This window comes from Lepidochelys kempii, chromosome 3, assembly GCF_965140285.1.
Source record: "Lepidochelys kempii isolate rLepKem1 chromosome 3, rLepKem1.hap1, whole genome shotgun sequence".
NCBI lineage: Eukaryota > Metazoa > Chordata > Testudines > Cheloniidae > Lepidochelys > Lepidochelys kempii.
Window position 1 is genome coordinate 131,064,348 of NC_136382.1, and position 25,194 is coordinate 131,089,541.

At 43.2% G+C, this 25,194-nt stretch overlaps 1 protein-coding gene across 2 annotated transcripts in view; it reads left to right on the forward strand.

Moving 5' to 3' along the window:
• The first annotated feature begins 2,378 nt into the window (after nucleotides 1-2,378).
• Nucleotides 2,379-25,194, forward strand: part of C3H1orf198 (chromosome 3 C1orf198 homolog) — a 32,086-nt gene continuing 9,270 nt past the window's right edge. For both annotated transcript variants that reach the window (XM_073338021.2, XM_078852218.1), the window contains exons 1-2: nucleotides 2,379-2,867; nucleotides 10,830-10,880. In XM_073338021.2, the coding sequence (XP_073194122.1) occupies nucleotides 2,523-2,867; nucleotides 10,830-10,880 (396 nt within the window). In that variant the 5' untranslated portion in view covers nucleotides 2,379-2,522. The remainder of the gene's footprint in view (nucleotides 2,868-10,829; nucleotides 10,881-25,194) is intronic.

Consider the following 25,194-nt stretch of genomic DNA (forward strand, 5'->3'; position numbering starts at 1 on the left):
GTTTTCCTATGATTGTATCATTTAGGCAGAAGGGGGAAACATACTAGGGTGGGCTGGCTGGCTAGGAAGATACCTTTGTGCTTTCTCTTATACTGTCCCTCATGCCTAGGAGGAACTCCCCATAAAACGTCTGCAAAGCGACGTCCATATCCTTCAAATCCCTCTTTAAAACACTTCTCTGTTGTGATGCCTACAAAAAGCTTGACAACTTCGTTACTGGTGGGCTGACCAATACTGTCTTAACATTTCCTTATATTCACATGGCTGTCTTTGTGTCCATCAGTTGTCTCTTGTCTGATACTTAGTCCCTGCCCCCCAAAGTGCTTACAGTCTGTCTTTTTATTCTGTGTTTGTACAGTGCCTACCATAATGGGATCCTGGTCCTTAGTAAGGGCTACTAGGTGCTATGATGATAATAAAGTCAAAGGAAAAAGTTTTTTGAGGTGGGAGGGGGCAGGAACATTTCCCTGGCCTCCTCCACAAACAAATCCTTGCTGTAGGTATTTTTATCTACCATTCTTTCTTCCGCTCTTCTGAGTTTATGCGCACCTACCCTTTCTTTCAAAATAAAGATATCTCAAAGAAAAATATTAATTGAAAATGAATAGACAGGTGTGGTTGGTGTGTGACAACTTGTTTCTCTGGATGTGATATACAGAGGCGGATTACTGAAGAGTGAGCTTGAGTCAGCTGCTTCTAAACTAGTTTAACAAATACAATGGGTGGGCTAATGGAAGATGAATGGGAGAAGCCTATTGTATGGTAAGAAGTTAACCTTCATCCTTTCCCCCATCAGTCCAGACATGGTGGGTTTTGCGGCAATACCCTTTTCAGCTCCGAGATGGGTACATTTGGATATGACAGCCCACACCCAGGCAGCATCAGAGACCCCTCAGCCTGTAATCTTCAACCATAGGCATGAACCCATATGGATACTGGTTAGAATTCATGTGTTTACCTTGCAATCAGTACCTATAGCAGATAGAGCTCTAGTCATCTGTGCTTCTATCCTGGCAGCTTGTACTTCTCTTATTTTGAATGAAATAGAATTCTTCTTCTGCACTTCTTTTAACCCTTAGGACTTTGTGCTATTGGAAACATTCCTCCTGTACCACACCAACCAGAGCAAAAGTTTTATTTATTGTATTTGTTTATAGAAAAATCAATCGTTTATTCATTGCTCTGGGTACTTTCACCTTAATAGAAATACTACCCAATACTTCTATATATTTATGCAATAAAATGTAATTATTCTAACAGGCTGCCCAGTTACAGTCAAGCTACTGAACTTCCACTTACCTTAAAAAAAAATCCAACCACTACTACTGAGCCTGTTTTAATATGTTGAGAGAACCAACTCCACACAGCATAACTCAGCTAGTAAGAGCTTGCTAAATATCTCTACTGTTGGGGGGACAAAGTGAGAAGGGTAAATTGATTAGGAGTCAGAAAATGTAGATTCTATTTCTTGCTCTGTCACTGACCTCCTGGGTGACCTTAGGCAAGAAATTGCCCCATGCCTCAATTTCCCCATCAGTAATTACCTCCTTTGGAAAGCACTGGGTATTATTAATAATTACTGTGGAAAAAGCAGCAGCAGCAAGACTATCTGATTCAGGATGATACCTCCTCTATGAGTCATGGGGTTTCCTCCAATATGTTTATTACACTGAATAAAATACTGAAATAGAAAGAATCAGGAAAATCACCAAGCCAGCAGTACATACGAGACATGCTCAGAAGTGCCTGACTAAAACCATGCCAAACAAGTCACTGTGGATGACATAAAGAAGCTAGCTAGCCACATAACCCCCTGAACACGCTGCCAAAATGAAATGTGGAAAACTAATGTAAAGTCCCACTAACTAGAGAAGTAGAGACCATAAATATGAGGGTAAATTCTAAGGGTGGGGGGTGACCAGTGTGACAGAGAAGTCAAAAAAGAAAGACAGTGTATACTCCAAAATTCAAAGGACGTGCAAGAAACATTTCCCCAGATGATCAGAAATGGTCACATTTACTAGTAACAATTTATGAGTGAAAAACTGCATAAAAGAAAGGAAAGAGACCTGCCACTGAACCAACACAAGGGCAATGATGGCAAAGATGAATAGGGGCTCACACCCAAACAGGCTGGGAAGCCCTGGGGTAGGGCTCGATGCAACCATGCTCTGCCAGAGAGATGAGACCAGAGATTTCTGCGTTTTATTTTTGCAGGGCTTGTCATGCCGACACAAACCACTTTGCCTTGGCGACGGCAGCACCAGCAGCTAGGAGGTGAGTGAAGGGAGGAGAAAGGAGGGGTGAGAGAAAGGGGGAGTGTCCGGAGAGGGGGGGTGTATCGCGAGGGAGAGGGGAGGGTGCGGGGGAAAGGGGGAGTGTTGAGGGAGGAGTGCGGGACGAAGCAGGGGGGAAAGGGCAGCCGAGGGTGTTGAGCAGGAGGAGGGCGCTGCTGGGGCCGGAGGAGGCGGTTCTTCCCGGCGTCGCTCCGGTCTCAGCGTCGTGTGCGGGGCAGGGGCACGATGGCCTCCATGGCTGCGGCGATCGCCGCCTCCCGCACCGCGGTGCTGAACGGGAACCGGCCGCTGGACGAGCGGGAGCGCAAGCGCTTCAGCTACTTCTCCTCGCTGAGCCCGATGGCGCGCAAGATCATGGCGGAGAAGGAGCGGATCCGCGAGCGCTACGGGCCCGACTGGGAGCGGCTGCCGCCCCGCCAGCAGGACGAGATCATCGACAAGTGCCTGGTGGAGCCGCACATCCAGGCCCGCTACGCGGCGCATCGCGGGGCCGCCCGCGCCGCGCCCCCCGCCTGCTACCCCGGCCTGCGCCTCAACACCGGCCAGAAGGTGGTGCGCTTCGGGGACGAGGTAACGGCGCCGGCCCGGGGAGAGCCTGCGGGCGGGATGGCAGCCTGCGGGGGAGGAGTGGGGGGGGTGGCTGGGGGGAGATGGGCAGGGTGGGGGGCCTGGGGGTGAAGGGTGGGGGGCGGTGGCTGGGGGGAGAGGGGCAGGGTGGGGGGCCTGGGGGTGAAGGGTGGGGGGCGGTGGCTGGGGGGAGAGGGGCAGGGTGGGGGGCCTGGGGGTGAAGGGTGGGGGGCGGTGGCTGGGGGGAGAGGGGCAGGGTGGGGGGCCTGGGGGTGAAGGGTGGGGGGCGGTGGCTGGGGGGAGAGGGGCAGGGTGGGGGGCCTGGGGGTGAAGGGTGGGGGGCGGTGGCTGGGGGGAGAGGGGCAGGGAAGGGGGCATGGGGGTGAAAGGTGAGGGGCAGGGTGGGGGGCCTGGGGGTGAAGGGTGAGGGGCAGGGCATGGGGGTGAAGGGTGAGGGGCGGTGGCTGGGGGAAGGGGGCATGGCGGTGAAGGGTGAGGGGCAGGGCATGGGGGTGAAGGGTGAGGGGCAGGGTCTGGGGGGAGAAGGGCAGGGCCTGCGGGGCTTGGGGGTGAAGAGTGAGGGGGCTTGGGGGGAGAAGGGCAGGGTGGGGGCATTGAGAGAATGGGGCAAAGAATGAGGAGCAGGGGCATTACGGGGAGAATGGTGGTATGGAGGGCAAAGAGTGTGGTGAGGTGGGGTAGGGTAGAACAGTGGTGTCGGGGGAATGGGGGCAAAGAGTGAGGGCATTGTGGGGGGGAAGGATGGTGTGCAGGGATTGGGAGGTACAGTGGGAGACAAGGTTGGGGACATTGGAAGCTATGGGGGTTGTGGAAAGGGGGCTCTAGGGGGAGGGAGCCTAGTGGAGATTATTAATAAAGCAATGTCAGCACGTAGTGGCCAAAGCTGTGGTGTTGTCAATTTTCAGCATAGTTGTGAGATGGTCTTTTAACACTTCATGCTGTTGCCAAAGCTGAAGACTATGCTAAATGCAGTTATGAGTGCTCTCCCTATACTTCGGGGACCTTTGGCCTTGTCTGCTCTAAGAGAATGGAGACCTGTGACTCTCCGCTGGTGGCAGCAATGGTAGAAGTTGTGGAACTAGCCAGGGCACAGGTGTTCTTACCAATGTGTTCTGCAACACTGCACTGAATAGGGTTAGCCAACATAGTCGTGACAAATTCCTGATCCTTGTCAACACAATGGCTACCATCAGCGGAGCTGCGCTGGTGGTGAGTTATGGATCCCAGTTTCCTAGTGTAGATGCAGTATGGAGGAATGTCAGTTTGTGAATGAATGACAAAATATGTGACCGCAATTAGTAATAACTGGAAAAGTGGAAAAGTTCATCTTTGCAAGTAGCGTGGATTACAAAGAGGATTTTGTGGACACTAATTTTTAAAATAATTGAATGGTAGTGGAGAAATAATCACTAAAAGTAGAATTGAGGCAGTGTTTACATTGCATCAAATCTTTTCCTTTTTCTGCTCATAAGAACAATATTGAAAATATTCTCCAGTTCTCGTCCTTTTTTTAGATACATTTTTAAAAATTCTTGTTCAGTCTTTTCCACACCTAATACGGTGCCAGGAAAAAACAAGGATGTGGAAAGTTAGACAGTTGAAAATATAGGTATTGAAGCTTTTGATGTTCTTGCCTTTAACACTAAAATGTGTTTGGAGAGAATCATAGGTACTTGGATAGTAGAGTATGGAGTATGTGCCTTTCAAATTAAAGTCCCGTAAACAAATATGTGTAAACCTCTGAAGCTCTCCTTTATTTGACTACATTCTTTATCTCTCCTTGCATATGAGGGTCTACTCTATTTAGTATTTTAGTTTTAGAATGCAAAAAACCACAGCCATACAATTTTTTAAAAAAGTCTCAGGCTATGAAAGCACACACAATGCACAACATCAATATAATTTGTTATCATGATTTAAATTCTTAAGGCAAACTACTGTCAAATTATTTTTTTGGTTCTTAGACACATGACAAATTAATCTGCTTCTGAACTTGTAACCACCAATTTAATTTGAAGTGGCTAGGGCTTGTGTTAACCCCTACTAATATCCATACATAGGATTTGTAAGCACTGCTTGCAGACTTAGATAATCACCATAGTGTTTCAGAGCTGGCTGTATTATAGAAGACCCTCATTCTGCATCTGCTGTGTAAGGGAAATGTCTGGTTAAGCAGCATACATGTTTCATACCTGGAGTTTGATGCAGAAACATAGGGTCAACTTGACTCTTAGACAGTGCTGATGGAAATCCTGAACGTTTAGTCTTCATCAGTAAACAGACCATCAGTTTTTGGGGGGCAGTGGAGATGATTGAAATTGAAAACTGTTTATCTTGGGCATTTTAGTCTTCCCCATTCTTAGACTACATGTTTTACTTTCACTGTTTTGAGATTGTGAGGGCTTGCTGTTTTGAATTGTTTTGGGGCCAGAAGAAAAGTGCCAGGGGTTGTTCTGTTGCAGCATATGGACAAAATCTTTTCCCACTTCACAAAGTGACAGGCAAAATGCCTCTGAGGTTTGGCAAATTCGTTCCCTCATTTGGCAAAAAAAGCAACAAATAGGAATGGTACTGTTTTTATCCCTTGTGTATTCTTTAACTGAGGATAAACGCAGTTAATCAAATGACTTGGTGTAGAGAGTTAAATTTAGGTTATAAAGCATATGCATCAACTGACTTCCTTTTTCACTTTCCAGCCAAGGTTTATATAAACTATCTTCCTGAAAAAGAGGTCGTGCTCTCTTCTGGCATTCTCCTGTTCCATTTTAGTCTTCCAACTGCACTACCAAGCCTTAGGGGCCTTTCCTGGCTCATCGTTCCTTGGCGCTCTCTCTCTCTCTCTCAGCCTCCCTTTCTGGTGCCAAAGCTGAGTCCTGGACATCTTCCATGGCTCCCTAATTTCTCTTTCTTCTCCTGTTACCACAGAGCCACTTTGTTCTGCTTGGGACAGTCTGTTGCTGTTGCAGTTCAACTTTCTAGGTCTGTGAAAGCCTCACCTACTGGGCTTTCGTGTTATCTCTTGACCTGACACTTGCTCAGCTGTACTACTGCAACTCCGCATTGACAGCACAACAGATCCCTAAGATGCTCCACACCTGGCACCTCTCTTTCCCTTCGTCTCTCTCACTCCCAACAGGCACAAAATGAAGGGATTTTTCCCCTCCATTTGCCAGCTAGCATGCATCTGCGAACGCTTGAAATCTGTCATGGAGTGCAGAGAGAATGAACAGTGTGAATTTGCATAGCAGAATTTTTCTAATAAGCCTCTTTTAAAGAAAAGAAAAATGAAACAGGGCTATTGTTTTAATGAGTGCAGCATTCAGTTCTGTTTCTTCCACAGTAGATAGGAAGATTTAATGCAATAATTTCGTCTTGGTGCGGAAGATTTTAATAGTGTACTTATGTGAAAATTATGCTGTCTAGGTAACTGGAAAAAAACAAACCCCATCCTTCTTACCACGTCTAAATTCGCTGTCTCCCTTTTAGCTCTAGTACCAGGGTTCCATCTCTATCTATCTACCCAAGCTATCCCTTGTCCGTAGGAAAATAATAGGATAGTGAAATTTTCCTCTCTAGCATTTCATTTGAAGTTTTAATTTTAAATGAAACACAAAACAATTACTTTAGCTGTTTTCATAGTAGTCCTGCAAAAAGACATTGTGCAATTCTACGGGTGAGGAATTCTTTAGAGATTTATAGTGGCCTCAAAGATTTTCAGTGTTTACATTCATTCTGAAACTTGCCCAAGAGTTAAATCATTAGCATTAAATCTCAATTGAACTGCAGAAGTGTTTCTCCAATTATGGAAACTTTCTATTTAAACAGGGCTAATATATTGCAGTAGGTTTTTGTTTAAAAAAGCAAATTGTCCCTAAAAGGAGGCATTGTGTATGAAGAATCTAGTCTTCATCATTCCAGTTCCTTTTGCCTACCATTCACTCCTGCCTCATATAAAACAAATCAAACATATTTTTCCTTTACAAATGCACAGTGGCTCGATATGACCCTTTGTTTTATGCAAATAAAATGAGCTTTTGAATCTGGAACTGGAAATTCTGTAGCATTTTGGGATGCAATTGACATTACAAGGATAAAACATTTCAAAGGGTTACTCCAGGATTTTAGGGAAGGTTGGGGATAAACCAAAAAGTGAAGGAAACAAAGACTGTTTTTGTTGCACAAATTGGGAGTTAGAATCTCTGATTTCTATTCCCTGCATTACCATAAAGTTGCTGTATGATGTAGAACAGCGATCATCAATAGGTGGACTGTGGGCTAAATCCATACGGTCAGACACCTTTGAACAGACCCTGAAATCTTGTTGTTTACTTATTGTTGTTGTTTTTTATTATTTTGCTCTGGAGTCTGGACCTTGAGTATACCTTGACCAAGAAATTTGGACCTTAACGAAGAATAATTGACTTCCCCTGAGAATGTCACTTGTATTCTTTGTGGTTCAGTATCTCCATCTGTAAAATGGGAATAAATAATACCTCTAAGACTGAATTAAGTGAAGCTTAATTCATTAGTCTGGGATTTTCAAAAGAGCCTATCAGTGGAGTTAGATTTCCAAATCACTTAGAATTTTCACAGAAGCTTTAACGTGGATAACACCTTTGTGCTCTTCAAATGGAAATCACTATAGAAGGATATGTTAAACTAGCTCACATTGTACAATATATCACCAAAGAGAAAGTAATTTGGAATTGAAAGTAATGCATCTTGCATTGGTTATTTTGGAATGAATTTAGATCAAATTAAAGGAGAGCTGGTTTTCAGGAACGGCAGTGTGTGGTGGTACAAGCATCCTTTAGGGAAGTCTTGATTTCTGCTAGGGTCATCTTGCACTCTGCCAAATGTTTAGGGCCTGCTCCGACTCCTGTGACATTAGTGGAGTCTTTCCATTTACTTCAATGGGAGTTGGTTCAGGCCTTTTATTATTATGTTTTAGGTGAAAACTTAACTTTTTTTTTTTTTTAAAGCTAACAAAAACGTGACTCACATAAGACATGATTTTAAAAGGGGTTGGGCAGCTCCTGGGAGCTGAGCACGTTGCTGGATTGGACTCATAATAACCAAACGTATGTTTCAGATATATCATCATCATGTAACTTGGAAAATGTTAAATTTGGGTTAAGGGGAACAGCTGAGATGTCCAGTTGGCTTGGTGATATGATGAGCATCATGCAAGTCTAATTTTTCCAAAGATGCCTGCAATATTTTCTGTTTTGTATCCGCTTCAGCTTGGTGATGTGAAGCAATTGAACACCTGATCCTTTTCTTTTTCACTTACAAGTAACTAATGTAATAAACATTTTCTGCTTTAAAAGCTTTTTAAGTTGAACTGCTATAGATTTCTGTTATCAGGAGCACTGAAAATGCACTGCAGATTTTCACCAGAGTTAACCCCCTCCCCCTGACTCCAACCCTTTCCCCTCAATAATACTTATAAAAGATGTAATGTTGCTGTTCATTTTTGCTGCAGTAAGATATTCAGTTACCAGCACAGGAGCCCTTTTGTTGTGGGTTTGTGACTGAACAGTTGCTATCAGATGCTCTGAACAATGTTTATATCATGTACAGAGAACAAGGAGCACAGAAGAAAGATACTAGTATGTCTTCCATTTTGAACAGCAGATGCCATTTTGCAACAAGCTGCCTGAATGTAGCAACTTTGTTGCATGCTTCTCTTTTGTCTTTGATATTTTGCAGCTGGCTGCTGAAGACAACTATGTGACTGAGTTCTTGTTTATTTTTAATATTTTTTGTCTTGGGCTGAGAATTTCCACAAGCCAGAGTATTCATCTCTTACATCAGTTATCTAGTAGGAGGAACAAAAGGCTATTTACCTCTTTTTGGGAGAGAGCTCCATTTGTTACCTGTTGAAAACACAAGTTGATCAAATGTGGATCGATGCTAATTGATGTTGATGATGAATAACCTTGAAGCTTTTGTTCTCCTTTAATATTCTTTAAAGCAGTATTATGAGCATAATTTTATTCCCCTTTCCTTTTCCCTTACCGGTGACAGGCATACAAGAATGTAGTGATCATATAGGAAAGACAAGGTTACTTAACTGGTGTATTTCCAGTATAGTAAGTAGCTTGGGGGCTGAGGACATATTTCAGAAAAATAGTTTCAGTTCTGAGATTGTCACAGAGCTTTGAGTTTACCAGTTAGCTTCTAAGCTTTCTTCATTTTAAACCTCTGTTGTGGCTCTTGGCCAAAAATTATGTTGGCCTAGGGTGGGGTGAAAAGGGGATTATGAGAAGAACATAGTGCGGTGAGTTTATAGCATAAAAGTATCTGCCAAACAGGAGAGTTTCCCAGACTTAAAAAGTACAAAATGTGAGGAGTATTATTTGTCTAGTACAAAAGCCATTCACTTTAATGTATTTAATATAAAATGGGACTGATCAGTTGCTAGCACCACATATGCCCAACATAAGCCTTATTTGTCATTAATTCATTATTTGTAAATATTGTTTATTTTCCAAAACATCAAAATAAATGAACAAATTTGGAAAATATTTTGTTTATGGTATAGGAAAAACATACTTTCTCATTTTGCACCTCCTGTCTTGGTGTGTGGTACATGTTTGTGCCAGGTATGCTAGCAATTGCATGTACAAACGTAGATTACGCAGGTAGCAACCCTATTAAAGTGGAGTTATACTCAAAACAGTAATTGTTTAAAAATGGCACGTTACTCTGGAGAGTGTTTCATGTAGCTCACGAAAGCTTATGCTCAAATAAATTGGTTAGTCTCTAAGGTGCCACAAGTACTCCTTTTCTTTTTGCGAATACAGACTAACATGGCTGTTACTCTGAAACCTGTGTTTTGAGTGATCTCAGCTTTCTTTAAATAAATATAAATCTGTCAATATATATAGTGGCAAAGAGTATTCACCCACGAAAGCTTATGCTCCAGTACGTCTGTTAGTCTATAAGGAGCCACAGGACTCTTTGCCGCTTTTATAGATCCAGACTAACACGGCTACCCCTCTGATACTTGACTACATATATATAAATATTCCTGTTAGCACTGAAGAGCCACCACAAGTATAGGAAAGGAAGACAGATTCTGCTGCATCAACATCAGAATATGGGTGACCAGATGTTCCGATTTTATAGGGACAGTTCCTATTTTTGGGTCTTTTTCTTATATAGGCTCCTATTACTCCCCTCCCCTCCTCCCCCCCAACCCCTGTCCCGATTTTTCACATTTGCTGTTTGGTCACCCTAATCAGAATTGATAACTAACTTCCAAATGGAAAATATTTGTTCTTGTTCATGGAATGTGAGCCGGAAAGAGCCTAGTTTGACTGTCAGACCCCAGGTTGAGTCTGCAGGACTTACAGTTGAAAAAACATTTTTATTTCTAAACTGAGCAAATTAAAAATGGAGTTCCTAAGTAGCAATAACTGTGGAACTCCCCTTGCAGTTTTTGGTGTAATTTTTCAGAATATAATCGCCATTTAACTTTTGACATAATGTGGTTCCTTACACTGCATAGGATACTGATCTCGGTTTGATCATCATTAAAGTAGATATAAATATTTGGTTATTGTGTCTCAAATAACGTAATTGGTGAAGATCAGACATACAGTACATTTTTAATATTCTTCTTTGTATAGCAATGGCATGTAGAGGTCTAGACCAGGTTAATACCCCCATGTTGCTGGGCAGTGTACAAAAATAGAATAAATGACAGTCCTTGTCCCTAGGAATTTACACTCTAAAAGAGAGCTTTCATTCACTCAGTGAGTGCTACTGTTTGTCTCTCTCTCTCTCTCATTCTTTGACTGGTTCTAATTTAATTTTGTTACTATTTTACTATTTTGTTACACTTCAAGTGATGCAATGTAAGTGTACCTCTTTGATATTTTTATTAAATAAGAATGCTTTTTTGATTTTTAGAGAGATTCTTGAATTTCATTTCAGGACATAACTTGGCAAGATGAACACTCGGCCCCTTTCTCTTGGGAAACCAAGGTAAGTTTGCTACTTTTTTATTTAATGTCAGTTTCCCTTGGAGTTGATCCTGCTCCATTTGAGAATTGATATATTAAGGTAAGCAGTGTAAAGTGACCCATAGAATAAATAAAAATTAGACTAAGTATGTTTTCGTTGACTTAAATAGAAGCAGGATCAGGTGCTTTGTTAGCTAATACTTAGTTTCCAAATGTAAGTGTAAAACTGTTGTTATGCAATCAGATTTTCATAGTTTAGAAAATTACTAATCAAATCTGGACAGCAAATCAAATTTCCCTGTTTAGTGAAGAAAAGAAACGAAAGGATTAAATAATTATGAATTACCTACCTCACAGGTAAAGAGGTGGGTCCTATTTAAAATATGTTTCTATGACAAATGTAAGTGGTTTGGGGTGAGGAGAGAAGCATGCAAGTAGTTGGTAACCCAAGTTAATTTTATAAAGCCTGTTTTAGACTTCATCTGGTGTCCTGTGCACCAGGCTGTGGTGAAACCTGTTGAACTTGCTGCTTCTGTGTGAAGCCCAGGTTGTTTCCCTTCTTCCCAAAAAGGAGGAGTGCATAGATAAGTATCTTACACTCTGTTGGATTTGTTCTGCTTATTGAAGATGTCAAAATTGTGGCAAAAGTACTAGCTACAGTGCGTTTCCCACAATACTAAAATAAATCTAGTGATCAACTTCTCTGTGTAACTGCAGAGTGAGGACACAATTCAGAAATATCATGTTTGTCAGGGTTTTTTGGTTGTAGTTTCTGATGGTGAACTCTTAACAGCAAGCTATTTTAATTTCTCATAATGGAAAATGCACGTACAAACACATCGACTGTGTATCTCTTTTGTGTTTAAAAAAAAAAAAGTAAAGTTAGTCACAGATTCAGACTTCTGTCCTCTGGCTGCTGGTAGATTGCAGGGGGGGTCCACATTTCACAAATGCTGGGGGCCCTGGAGCTACCCAGAGGGAAGACATCATGATAAGCTTAAAATGCAATATTGATCAAGTACTGCAGGAGTTATATGGGGATGGCAGGGAACAGTTGCCTCAGATTAATTTACTCTAGTTGGCCCACTCTAGGAAGAAACCACTAACTTTAGTTTGGATGGGCCTAGATCAGGGGTAGCCAACCTGAGCTTGAAAAGGAGCCAGAATTTACTAATTTACATTGCTAAAGAGCCACAGTAATACATCATCAGCACCCCCCGCTGCCACCTTCAGCGCCTCCTGCCCGCCTGCAGTCCTGCTGATCAGCACCTCCCGCTCCCTCCCCATGCCTCCTGCCCACTGCGATCAGCTGTTTTGCAGTATACAGGAAGCTCTGGGATGGAGGGGGGAGGAGCAAGGGTGCAGCAGGCTCAGGGGAGGGGGCAGGAAGGGGCGGGGGCCTAGGGGTAAGGGATGGAGTGGGGGCAGGGCTTGGGGTTGAGCCGTGGAAAGTTGGCACCTGTAGCTCCAGCCCCGGAGTCAGCACCTATGCAAGGAGCCGCATATTAACTTCTGAAGAGCCGCATGCGGCTCCGGAGCCACAGGTTGGCCGCCCCTGGCCTAGATGGTGGGCATTATGCATAAATTGGGGTGTGGTTGTCAAGAAAAGAGTAGCAGTGATACAGAGAATGCTGAACTCTTCTCCTTACTGATAATCAGTAATAAATTGTACTGCCATTGGCCTTTACCTTTGGTGGTACAATCACAAACAGCAGAAATAAGGAGTGAATGTGGTCTTCATGGAGTTATGTTACATTTACAGTTTCATAAGATAATGTTTGTAGGATCTATCTTGATACCTCTTAGTATATCCTTTATATCTATGACCAACCTCCTGGAAAATATTACATCTCGTGGTAGCTGGTCTGCTTTTAAAGTCAAGATAATTAATAAACCATGATGGTTGCACAGTACATCTAGGGAAGAGAATCTCAGTTTAAAAGTTTTTGTTTTGTTCTGACTGTTCCTGTATAGCTAGTGATTAAAGTTTACTCCAGCCCAATCGATTATCCACTGATGAAACTACTAAAATGTCGGGAGGTTGGCAACAATAAACTAGTGAGGCTGCGTGAATGTGTCAACTTAACTAAAATAAAGTGTTTATCTAAGTTACTGTATCTATTTACAGTGTTGCCTGTTGGCATCCTTCATCTTTTTCTTTAAGAAACTTCTGTCTCTGGCAAAAGGAAGATCCGAGAATGAAGTGAAAATCCCTATTTCTGCGGGATAGGAGTAAGAGAGGAGAGGTTGTCATCTACCAAACTTTAAGGAATACTAGTTTGCTTCAGCTAACCAGAGTGATGGCACATTGGGTGGCCTTTCTTGCACATTTATATGCAGCAGGTTAAAATGTTAGAATACAGTGTAGATTGTAAGCTCCTTGGGGAAGAGACCATCTTTTTGGTTTGTGTTTATATAGCACCTAGCACAATAGGGCCTGGTCCATGACTAGGGGTCCTAAGCACTATGATAATACAAGTAAAGCAATTACTGGGCTACAAGTTGCTTTGAAAAAATTAATCTGAACTGAATCAAAACTTTCCCCCCACTTTGTAACAGCAGCTCCTAAACTGTTTTTGCTAGTCTGTTTTTTGAGTTTTGTCAAGATTTAGTTAAATTGTTATCAAACAGAGCTGGTTTAGGGGAAAAAAAGAGCAGGGGAAATTCTTTTCATGAAAATTTTCAAGAAAAACTTGTTCTCTCTCTGCCCCACCCCCATCAACATTTTTCTAAATTTAAGATTTTTCGACCTGCTCTGTAGCTGATCAAAAATGGATGAATTTTACACAGAAATTTCAAAATCATCGCACTTCAAAAAAATCTTTTTATCCACTATATTATCAAATACTACATTTTTATTTTTTAGTTTATGAGGAAAGCAGATTGCTCTTAAGTGAAAAATTGAATGAAGCATCAAATCGGAGTCCCTTTCTTCCAACTCTGGGATTTTTTGTTTTCCCCTCTTATGCTACATTTTCCCCACACATTGCATTTTGTCAGGTTCCTTCCTTCGGCTGACTCATTAGACTTTTTTGAGTTTGGGCCATTCTGACGAATATACCATATTTAGTGTTTAGTCTTTCATCTGCAAATAGTTTATATTTAAAAACAGACATAAAAGGGTATTTTTAATTCTGTCAGAAGGATTTACATATAAAATTAAATGAGGACATAGGGATACAGCGATATTCCTATGTACATCTAGAATCAGACACTATATAAAAACAGTATCCTTGTTCCACTAGGAGTAATATATGCAGGAAAATCCAATTAAAATCCACACAAGACTATCTAGCTCCTTCTTAGCCTGTAATATAATATGAAAGATACATATTTCCTTGCCTTTGAATTTTAGGAGGCATGTTGGGGAACCAGCACTCCTAGCATGTGTGGTGTGGGAAATTCTCCATTATTACCAAATCCTAGTTAAATTCTCCCCCCACCCCCTAGAGTTTCAATTGTATGGAGTCATTTTATTGCCTCTCTAACCAATTCCGTCATTAGTTATTACTGAGGTGCAGTTTTCCATTTTACTGTAACTGAAGACGCTGTAAGTGTGTTGCTTATCTGTGCAATAGTGGAAGGTTTATACCTGGAGAGCAGAGTAACAGTGTGAGTTCCACTTCATATATATTTGAATCTAGCTTCTTGTGACTCAGTCCTGCTTTCTTAGCTGGTTTAAACTGTGACTTATTTATGTGATTAGTTCTCTCTCAGTCTGAGTTGCTTGTGTTTAAAAAAAAAAAAATCCATATTTCATCTTGCATTCCTCATTTCTATTCAGTCTTCCCCCTGTCTGCTCATTCCTGTAGCAGTTATTTTTATAGCTTTGTGGTGAATGGTATTCTTAAATCTTTTCTCCTTTATGTGAGTGGGCCTTGGTTTATGTGAGGAGAATAATGTGATAAACTTAAAGATTGACATTTAAATGTAAGGGGGGAAAGTCCTGATCTTTCTTTTAAGCATATACTATAAAAATCATACAAACCGTGAGAGAAATTATAAAGTAGCCTTATCAACAGTCATCCATAACCTTTATTAATAAACTTGGAAGGATTAGTTTTTTATCTGTAAATGTTGATAAACTTTGAGTTTGTACACACACAAACTGATGGGAAAAGTACTTCCATCGATGATGATAGAAATTTACAGATTGGTAAAGTAAGAAAAATGCTGCCTGAGAATTTATTAGAGTTAAGGATATTTATTTTGTATATTTTGATATGTGATGTAGACAGTTTGTGTTGTAACAGTTATAAAGCTTTAGCTCTTTGAATCTCAACATCTCCTGTCATCAAATAATTAACTGACCCTCACATAATTTCCTGCAACAGTAAAAATTTAAGACCATAAAAAAATTATTAATTGAAATAATATTTTAAAAATGATTTTTTTCAAGCTTGTTTATTATGAAAGATACTAAGAGAGTAGGGAGAAAGTTGGAAAGAATTGCTTTATCTCACAGGGAGTTGGAGTAAACGGTGATTTCCCTTAGGTTACAGCATGATGTTTCCAACTGTGAAACATGGTTGAAGGCAAGCAAATACCATAATAGTTCATTTAACTTTGAGGCCAGTGTATATAACGATTTGGAAACTTTTAAAGACCCTTTCTATTTCTAGATCTCTCTATCTAACTGTACCTAGTAATTTAGCAATCATTTTATAGGCTTAGTCCAGGAGGCTATGAGGATACTGTAGGTAGCGTATGGTGGAACAAAAGCTTACCCAGTATCCACGGAAATTTCATTGCTAGCTACGCCCTTGTTTGTGAGAACAGAAAGCTTTTTTCCCTGTCAGTTCTGTGGTCTGAACACAGGCTTGGGAAGTAGAAATTCAACAGATTAAATCCAGGCTCTGACATACGCTTCCTTTTGTGGTTTTGGGAAAGTCACTAAGCCAGTATTTTCAAGCGTGGGTGCTAAACCAGGTATTTGAATCCATATTTAGGCACTTAAATATGTAGCTTGGTTATTTTTTTTCCACGGGCATGTGGCACAGCCAGCTGAAGTGCACAAATATGGAGTTGGGTGCCTGTCTTTAGGAATTAACATTTGAAAATCTTGTCCTTCTGTTTTCTCAAAGGTTTTTGTGAGGCTTGACTAACATTTGTAAAGCACTTTGAAAACAAACAAACCCTTCTTAGAGCATGATGATTATTATCAAGGCATTGGAAATGGTGAGGAAGTTTTTAATCATATAATCATCCTTTCCTGTCACTTATATTTTGCCTTTACATGATTTTTCTGGTTTTATTTAATTGTCTTTCAAAACTTCAGTAGAGGGTACCAAAATCGATTAAAAGTTCTCAGCATTTCAGATATGGAAACTTGTGCTCCAAATCAAAGATTTAAACCAGTGAGGACTGGAACACAAGTTTAGTAGGGACTAGGTGGACACTATCTCTGAAGTTATGTAATGTGCATCTCATGTATTTTATTTTGGACATGGACTCAAAGTATTTTTAGTCTTGAATGGCTGGTTGCTTGGTTGTTTTGTTTTTTTCTGTGGAGTCTTTTTAAAACCTGTTGATGGTTCTTTGTTGGTTTAGAGGTTTTAATTCTTATCCTTGTTATATCACTGTTCTTGTGCATGGCTGTGCTATTTTGGAATGTATGTTTGTTCTGTTTCTTTGTTCAGCAAGTTGAGGTCCTTATTTTAATTAATTTTAATATTTTTGTCCTTTGAGTAAACTGGGCTTTATTTTGTTGCTTAATATACTAGGCACTGCTTAAAATGAGCTTTCTTTGACAGTGTTTCTGAAGCCTTTGTCTCAACAACTTAGATATCTTGAGACTGCCAAGCCAAGCAGTTTATTTTGGCTGTGTGCGCTCATCTGTTCAGTAAAATCCTACACATTCCTGGTAAGTGAATAAGATGTAAAAAATAGCTCGTAGGTGTCTTTTAGTCTTTCTGTTTTTAGTATAGACTTTATGAACCAAGACCTAGTTTTATACAGTAAGATTATCTCAGGCTCTGAGGGTATGGTGCACTCTTAACATGCACACTATGTGCCTGATAATCTCACCACCAAATCTGGTGTTTATCACCTTGTGCTTATGGCTGCGTTGTGCTTATGTGGATTCTCGCCTGCCTTCCTTCTTTCCAAAACTCTAACTTAAAATCCATGCATTTTGTACTAATACTGAGCACTTTTATTGCCTTTCATGCAAGGATTAAAAAATGTTTTACAAGTATTAATCTTTGCCATACTCTTGGGAAATAAAAGATGGAATTCAGTTATACCAAGAAAATGAGGCCTGGATAGGTTGACTGGTATTAAGTCACATAGTGATTTGGCAGTGGAAATAGGAATAAAGTGAAGGAATCTTGACTTCCAGTCTCCTGCCCTAGCTGCTGTAAAGCCACTGCTTCCCATATGTGGCCATATTTTATACTTTCCTTTTAATACGAATTAATTGTAACATCTTTGCTTCAGTCCTTTTTCTTTTATTCTTACACTTGTTGACATTAAGCTTTCCATTGTCACATCTATGCATGCATAAGATTATTTATTATTATTATTTGAATGATGATAGCATCCAGAGTCCCCAGCTTGAGATTGGGATGCCATTGTGTTAGGCATTGTACAAACATGTAGCAAGAGACGGTCCCCAGGCAGAGGAGCTTACAAAAAAAAGCAAAACGGACAAAGGATGGGAGAAAGGAAGGATTTTTTCCATTTTACTGATGAGGAACTGAGACTGACTTGCTCAAGGTCACACAGAATCTGTGGCAGAGCTGGGGAATGAATCCAGGCTTCCTGAGATCTAGTCCTGTGCCTTAAGCATAACACTTTCTTCTCTGGAGCCAGATCTCCTAATATCCTGCATTGTTTACTAGAAGAAAGAAAGATGGCCATTAGCATAATGACTTTACTTATGCCAGTCCTTCATTGTAAAAACATCTTGTTGAGAATAGCTTGGCCTCCAAAGTGTTTAACACAAACCTAAATGCACAGTAGGTCTGTCTTGCAAAACTAAGAAAGGCAAACATACAGTGTCCCCTTTTACAGATTACCTCAATCAAGTTTCCTGTAGTAGATAGGTAAGAGCTATCTGTCATGATTAAGGCTGTGATTCTTTCATGGAGGTTGTGGAAGTCACGGATTCTGTGACTTCCACAACCTCCGTGACTTCTGTAGCAGCTGGTGCGGCTGACTTCAGGGCCCCCGGAGCAAATGGCCCTCGGGCCAGCTGTTCGGGTGCCCCACAGCCAGCCACACCGGCTGCTGCTGGAGCAACCCAGGGCCAGCCGCACCAGCTGCTGCTCAGGAGGCCACAGGCAGCTGGCTCTGGGGACTGCCCTAGCAGTGGCTGGTCCTGCGGACTGCCCGAGCAGTGGTCCTGGGGGCGGCCTCGGGGAGCATCTGAGCAGCGGCCCTGGGGCCAGCCACAACGGCCACTGCTGGGTGGCCCCAAGCAGCTGGCTCTGGGGCGCCCAGCTCCGGGGACTGCCCAAGCAGCAGTGTTCCCTGGGGACCACCTGGAGGCTGTCCGGAGAGCGGTCCCTGGGAGCACCAGCCAGGGGGCAGTCAACCCCCAGCACTGGAGAAGGGGCCCCCCAGTAGGGGTCCCCCTGAGCAGCGGGACCCCAGAGGTAGAGTTTTAGTCACTGGTGTTTTTGGTAAAAGTCATGGGCTGTGAATTTTTATTTATTGTCCATGACCTGTCCATGACTTTTACCAAAAAAAAACAATCACTAAATATTAGCCTTAGTCATGATTAGAGCCCTACCAGATTCACAGCTGTGAAGAATGCGTCATGGACCATAATAATCTGATCTCCCCCAAGACCAGATTTTACAGAGTTGGGCAGCTGGAGAGCAGTGGCTGCTGGTGAGAAGTCCAGCACTGAAGGCAGCATTGCTGTCAGGAGCAGCACAGAAGTTAGGGTGGCATGGGATGGGGGGAGGGCAGGGATGGCCTGGCAAGTGGGCGACCGCCAGTGCCCCATGGTCAGTGTGATGCTGTGGTCAATCTCTCTCTCTCTCTCTCTCTCTCTCACACACACACACCCACACACACACCAAGTCCCCTTTAATTACCAAGCGCTGGGTCTGGAGCCGAGGAGGGGCAGGGCTAAGGGCGCCCCAGCTGGTGGCTCCTACTGCGTGCTGGGCTCCAGCTGCTAGTCCCAGATGGGATGGGGAGGGACAGGACTTCCTCTTCCTCTGCACGGGCTGCTCCCGAGGCTGGTTCAGACCCATTTCTGGGAACCTCCCTCGACTGCTAGCTGGGAGCCCAGCTCTGAAGGCAGCTCTGCCACCAGCAGCAGCACAGAAGTAAGGGTGGCAGTACCACAGCCCCCTTACAATAGCCTTGCGACCCCCGCCCAACCCCACTTTGGGTCAGGACCCCCATGGTTACAGTACTATGGAATTTAAGATTTAAATATCTGAAACAGTGAAATTTATTAGTTTTTAAAATCCCATGACCATGAAATTGACCAAAATGGACCCTGAATTTGGTAGGGCCCTAGTCATGATGTTTGCATTACAGGATTGGCAGGGCTAGATTATACTGGCCACCAGTTTAGTTGATGCCTCTGACTCAGTGTTCAGAGATGGCTAAATTGCAAAATGCATAGTTGGAAAATAGTCTTGTTTTTTGTTTTTTTTATCCTTCTATAACCTTTGTTCTGGTTTGCAAAGTGATGGGTTTTGAACCAGAAACCTGATCTCCTGAAACTTGAAAGAAGAAGAGTGTGACAGTTCTTGGGGTATGCAGGACTGTGTGTCATGTTGTTACTTCCTGCCTCCAGCATGAGGGGGTCTTGCCTGTGAATAAGCTCCCTAACACCACCATCCTTATAGCCATTCAAGTGCTCTCCTCTGGGCTATGCCAGCCCTGTCTTCACCTTGCAGCTTTACAATAGGTGCAACCCGGTCCCCGAGTCTCATTGAATTGGTCCCCTGTGATATCCAACTCCTGACACAGGTTACTCACTGAAATTGCAGATCCTCTGCCCTCAGTGCAGTGTACCTCAGTTTACTAGTTTTACCTTAAATCACCACTCCTGTAAAGTCTCACAGCACTTGTGAGTACTTATGGCAAAACAAAATTAGGTTTAATTAAGAAAGAATGGAGAGTTAACTAGAAACAAGAGTATGTGGTGGAAACAAATTATTACTATACAAAACAAAATCATAAAGCATGAACCTGGGATTCAGGATTGTAAAATCTCTCCAGGACAGTATTCCTAAGTGTCTTTGTAGTGGCACACAAGGTGAATATCCTCAGTGCTATAGCAGTAACAATCTGCTTCTGCAGCTTTTACCTTTACTAGTAATGGAGGGAAATCTTTTACTAATAACACACCAATGTGCCTTTTAAAAACACACACACACAAACTTTTGAAGCATTGTAAGTTTTATTTTTTGTTCTTTTGCTTTTTTTATTGAAATATTTGTTCAAGTGGCATGATTAGAGCAGTTTATGTCCTTTCACTCTCTCTCACCCATGGTGACTGTTTTATAATTAGTCCCATGTTGGTTGTGTTCTGCATCATTTGATAACACAGATCACTTCATACATTAATCGTGGAACTACAAGACTCAGGCTATCAGTTACGTGTTGCTCTCCTGCATATAAATTATGTAGGATGTGTAAAGCCACTAAATTAATCCAATTCTCTGGAGAGTTCAGATGCTAATCCATGAATCAGTTGTGTAGCAGACTGCTGACCAGTGCAAGGCAAAATGTGCACTATGACAATTAGCTCCAAAGTTAAGATTCACACTTCTAATTTTACGTATATCTGAAAAATAGGAGTTGGGTGTGCAAGAAATGCAAGATCAAGTCTCCCTTGGAACTCCAGGAAAGTTTCGTGTGTACAAGGAGTGCAAAATTGGGTCCCAACACATTTCCAGTGAAAATGAGATCTTATGGGATTATATTTGTGCCTGAGGACACCATCTCATGTATTTAAAAAGATGGACTGACAAGTAAAGTGAAATGGGAATAATGTTAATGCATATAATCTTTAGTGAGCTTTAACTATTTTTAGTTAAATTTAATTGAAATAGCTGCTCAGTGCTGTGGTACACCAAACCTTTAGGTCAGGAGTGGGCAAACTTTTTGGCCTGAGGGCCACATCAGGGTTCCGAAACTGTATGGAGGGCTGGGTAGGGAAGGCTGTGCGTCCCCAAACAGCCTGGCCACTGCCCCCTATCCGGCCACTGCCACTTCCCACCTCCTGACTGCCCCCCTCAGAACCCCCTCAACTCCCCCTTCTCCTTGTCCCCTAACCGACCCCCCCCAGAACCCCTGCATCCAACCCCCCCCTACTGCCTGTCCCCTGACTGCTCTGATCCCTATCCACACCCCTGCCCCCTAGGACTCCCTTCCCCTTATCCAACCCCCCCACTCCCCACGCTGCCAGGCAGTCTCGAGCACCTGGGCAGGCCGGCAGCTCTCACAGCCATGCTGCCTGGCAGGAGCTTGCAGCCAGCCACCCAGAGCGCTGACGGTACGGTGAGCTGAGGCTGCAGGGGAAGGGCTGGGAGCTCAGGGGCCAGGCAGGATGATCCCGTGAGCCAGATATGGCCCACGGGCCATAGTTTGCCCATCTCTGCTTTAGGTTATCAGTAGTGTGCCAGGTGTAAAGGGCTGAAGGCACTTCAGCTGCTACTCTTGTACCTTGTAGGCACTAGCCCTGATGGATCGCAGTAAGCACTGCAGTTAGTATATCACTCATGCATGTGTATTCTTGGCAGGCTTTGTGGGTGCTGTGTGTATTCACCGGCAGTGCTTGTGTTGATGCACAGTGCGATGTACCATCAGTGTGCAACTCGCCATCATCAAGCACACTGTATTTTGGGAAATGTTGGCAATGTGTGGTGGGGCAGAAAGGAGTCATGCAGGTATGACTGGGAGCAAGGGGACAACTTCCTAGCACATAACAGTTTCCACCCCGTAATTTCTGTCTTTTTTTAAAATCCCACAAACCTGCATGGCGCTGTTTCCTGTCTGCCATCTCTGACAGAAGCATTGAGCCCGCACAACTCTGCACTGTTGTCATGAGTGTTGCAAACACAGGACACACAATCCTCCAGTGTTTGCAAAGCCGTAGGAAGAGCCACAGGACAATTTTGTGGAGGACATATTGCTGTGGAACATAGTGAGAACCAGTTCGAGGTGGTTGTCAGTGTTCACGGAGCAGCTGCAGATGATGGAGCATCACTTCTGGGCCTAAGAAAGAAGCACTGACTGGTGGGATCGACTGTAATGCATGGTTGAGATGAAGAGCAGCAGCTCTAGAGCTTTTGGATGCGCAAGGCCACGTTCCTGGATCTGTGCGCTTAGCTCACCCCAGCTGCCCAGGGCAGGGAAAACGAGAATGAGAGCTGCACAGAGGGTTGAAGAGTGGGGGGTGATTACTCTGGGGAACTTGCAGTGTTGGATTGCTACCTGTCAGTGGGAAATCATTTTGGAGTTGGAAAATCCATTGTGTAGTCTATTGTCATGCAATTGTGCAGAGCCTTAACTGTCTCCTGCTATGCAGGACTGTGACTCTCAGCAATGTGCAGGACATGCTGGATGGATTTTCAGCAACTGCAGTGGAGCAGTAGATGCCTTATTACTTGAAACCACTTGAATCCTACTTCTTACACTTAATAAAATCACTTTTGTTTATTAATGAACCCAGAATAAATGATTAATACCTGGGGAGCAAACAGCTGTGCATATCTCTCTATCAGTGTTATAGAGGGTGGATAATTTATGAGTTTACCCTGTATAAGCATTAGACGGAGTAAAATGAATTTATTTGGGGTTTGGATCCCATTGAGAGCTGGGTTTCTGGGTGCTGGAGTCAGGTCACCTGCAGAGCTGTTTTCATTTAAAGCCTGCAGCTTTGGGGGTGTGGCCCAGACCCTGGGTCTGTATTGTAGCAGGCTAGCGTGTCTGGCTCAACAAGGCAGGGTTCTGGAAGTCCCAAGCTGGCAGGGAAAACGGACTTGGGGGTAATTTCAGCATGCCAGGTGACAGTCTCAAGAGGATCTCTGTGACTGAACCTGTCAGTTACAAATATTCTTATTTTGACACCAGCCCACCTTGCCACAGTACATCAACAAAAAGGGCTACTTTTCTGTGGTTATGCAAGTGTGGCTCACTGGGGACACTTCACCAGCATCAGTGTTGGCTGTGTGACACTCACATCTTTAAGAACACAGGACTGTTTAGAAAGCTGCAAGCAGTGACTTACTTTCCCAACTGGTGGATTACTGTTGGGGATGTTGAAATGCCAGTAATGATCCTGGGGCACCTAGGATACCCCTTGCTCACCTGGCTCATGAAGCTGTATGCTTGCCACTTTGACAGCACCAAGGAAAGATTCAACTACCAGCTCAGCAGCTGCTGAATAACAGTTGAATACACTTTTGGTAGATTAGATTGAAGGGACGCTGGTGTTGTTTACTTACAAGATTGGATCTCAGTGAGAAAAATACCCCAGTGGTTATAGCTGCCTGCTGTATCCTACATCAAAGGAGGAAAAGCTGCTGTCAGAGTGTAAGGCAGAGGTCAATGGCTGTCTGAGTTCAAAAAGCCAGACACAAGGGCGATTAGAAGGGCTCAACATGGAGCTATGTGGCTGAGGGAGGCCTTAAAAGAGAACTTTAACAATCAGAAACAGTGATATGGTGTGATGGACTGTGTTCTATGTGCCCAAAAGTTTTGGGGGCTTTTAGGAATTGTGTGGTGCTTGGTGCACATCTATGAATATAACACTATCAATGCATCTATTAATTTTTCAGTGCTTGCTGTACATCTATGATGATTACACTGTTTGCCCACAGAACTCATAGGATCAGTGACACTTTCAGTAGCGCTAGGCATTCTGCACATATGTTTTGAAGTAATAAAGATGAATTGTGTACCAAAACCAGTGCAATAAAAAACAATAAAAACTCAGAAATAAATTAATGAACGGAATTTAAGGGGAAAGAACATTCATGTCCATTTCCGTTCATTTTGGCTGCAGATACAGCAAGTGTGGCTTTCACAGGTCAGTGTAAGTGAAGATGTGGTTGTATCCTTACTGTCCTGAATGTGGCATGGTAGGGGTAGGCATGCTGCCCTGATGCCACATGGTATGTTGGGTGTATAGGGAATGGTAAAATTGAGCTCTCCGTTGACTGCAAAGGGAGGTGAGCCCGTGATTGTTAAACCTATAGATCAGCAAGAGTCTGTAGCATCTGTGCTGCTGGAGAAGCTTCATTTACATTTCCCTTTCCTTTTCTTTCAAGGCCTCCTCGGCCTCTCTCTTTTCCACTCTTTTTCCTTCTCCATACTGTCCATAGTATTCACCCTCCAGGTGAATCTGCTCACTGTCTGATGCAGCACTGGCTTGCACTGAACATATCCTCCCATGTCCTCATCCTTCTCCTTATCTGGCTCAGGTGTTCTGCATGTGAGGAGGGGAAACCCCAGAAAGCCACAGCAGTGGCAGCTACAGCTAAAACACACAGAGGTATCGTATTTATAGTCACAACGGAAAGCAAAAGTTAAGATTCGGAACTCCCTTGCCTTGCTCCCCTGAGGTTTTAAACGAGACATGCTTTCTGACATTTCAACTTTGGAGCACCTGTGCACAGTGCAGCTCTCCAGTCCTAGCCGTAGTGAATATGGCCTAGCAGGAGGTATTTGGGGGCAGGGCAGTGGGGAGGGAATTGTTCAACTGCATGAAAGAGTCAAATTTCAGCCCCTACTTCCATGGGGTACAAGTACAGGGCAGTGGCTCTGAATATTGGCACTGTTTTCCACAGGCAGTGCTGATTTTAAGTAACAAAGACACAGAGCACAGCTGCTTGTGGCATCCTGAAGCCACTCTGGCCCGTATGCTGCTAGTCCATTAGCTTCGTCAGGCACCATTGCGGTTATCGCTGACTGGCATGGGGAAGTGTCCTACCATGGAGGAAGAAAAAAGGCTTTCACCCCTAGAAACCATGATTGCAGAGTTCCTCCATGAAAATTTCATCAAGATCTCTCAAGAGGATTCAAGGGACATCGCTGTGTACATAAACAAACTACTCTGCACGGCCCCCCTCCTTAACTCTACAGAGGAATGAAAAGCAGATACCAACTCTACCTCTTCTAGTACAAGTAAATTAATGAAAAGTTGCTACCTGTGTCCTGCTGTGTTGGGGTCTGGCACCATCTGTACATCTAAACATTGTAATGGGAAATGTATTCACACACTCTCTGAAGTTCCTTCCTGTGCATCGGGCTTGCTCGTGCTCAGCTTTTGGGACTGACTGGACTGCAGTGGAGTCTGGAACAGATCCTGGCTCGCAGCATAGCTGGACTCCTCTTTCCCCCGGTCACATGTCACCCAT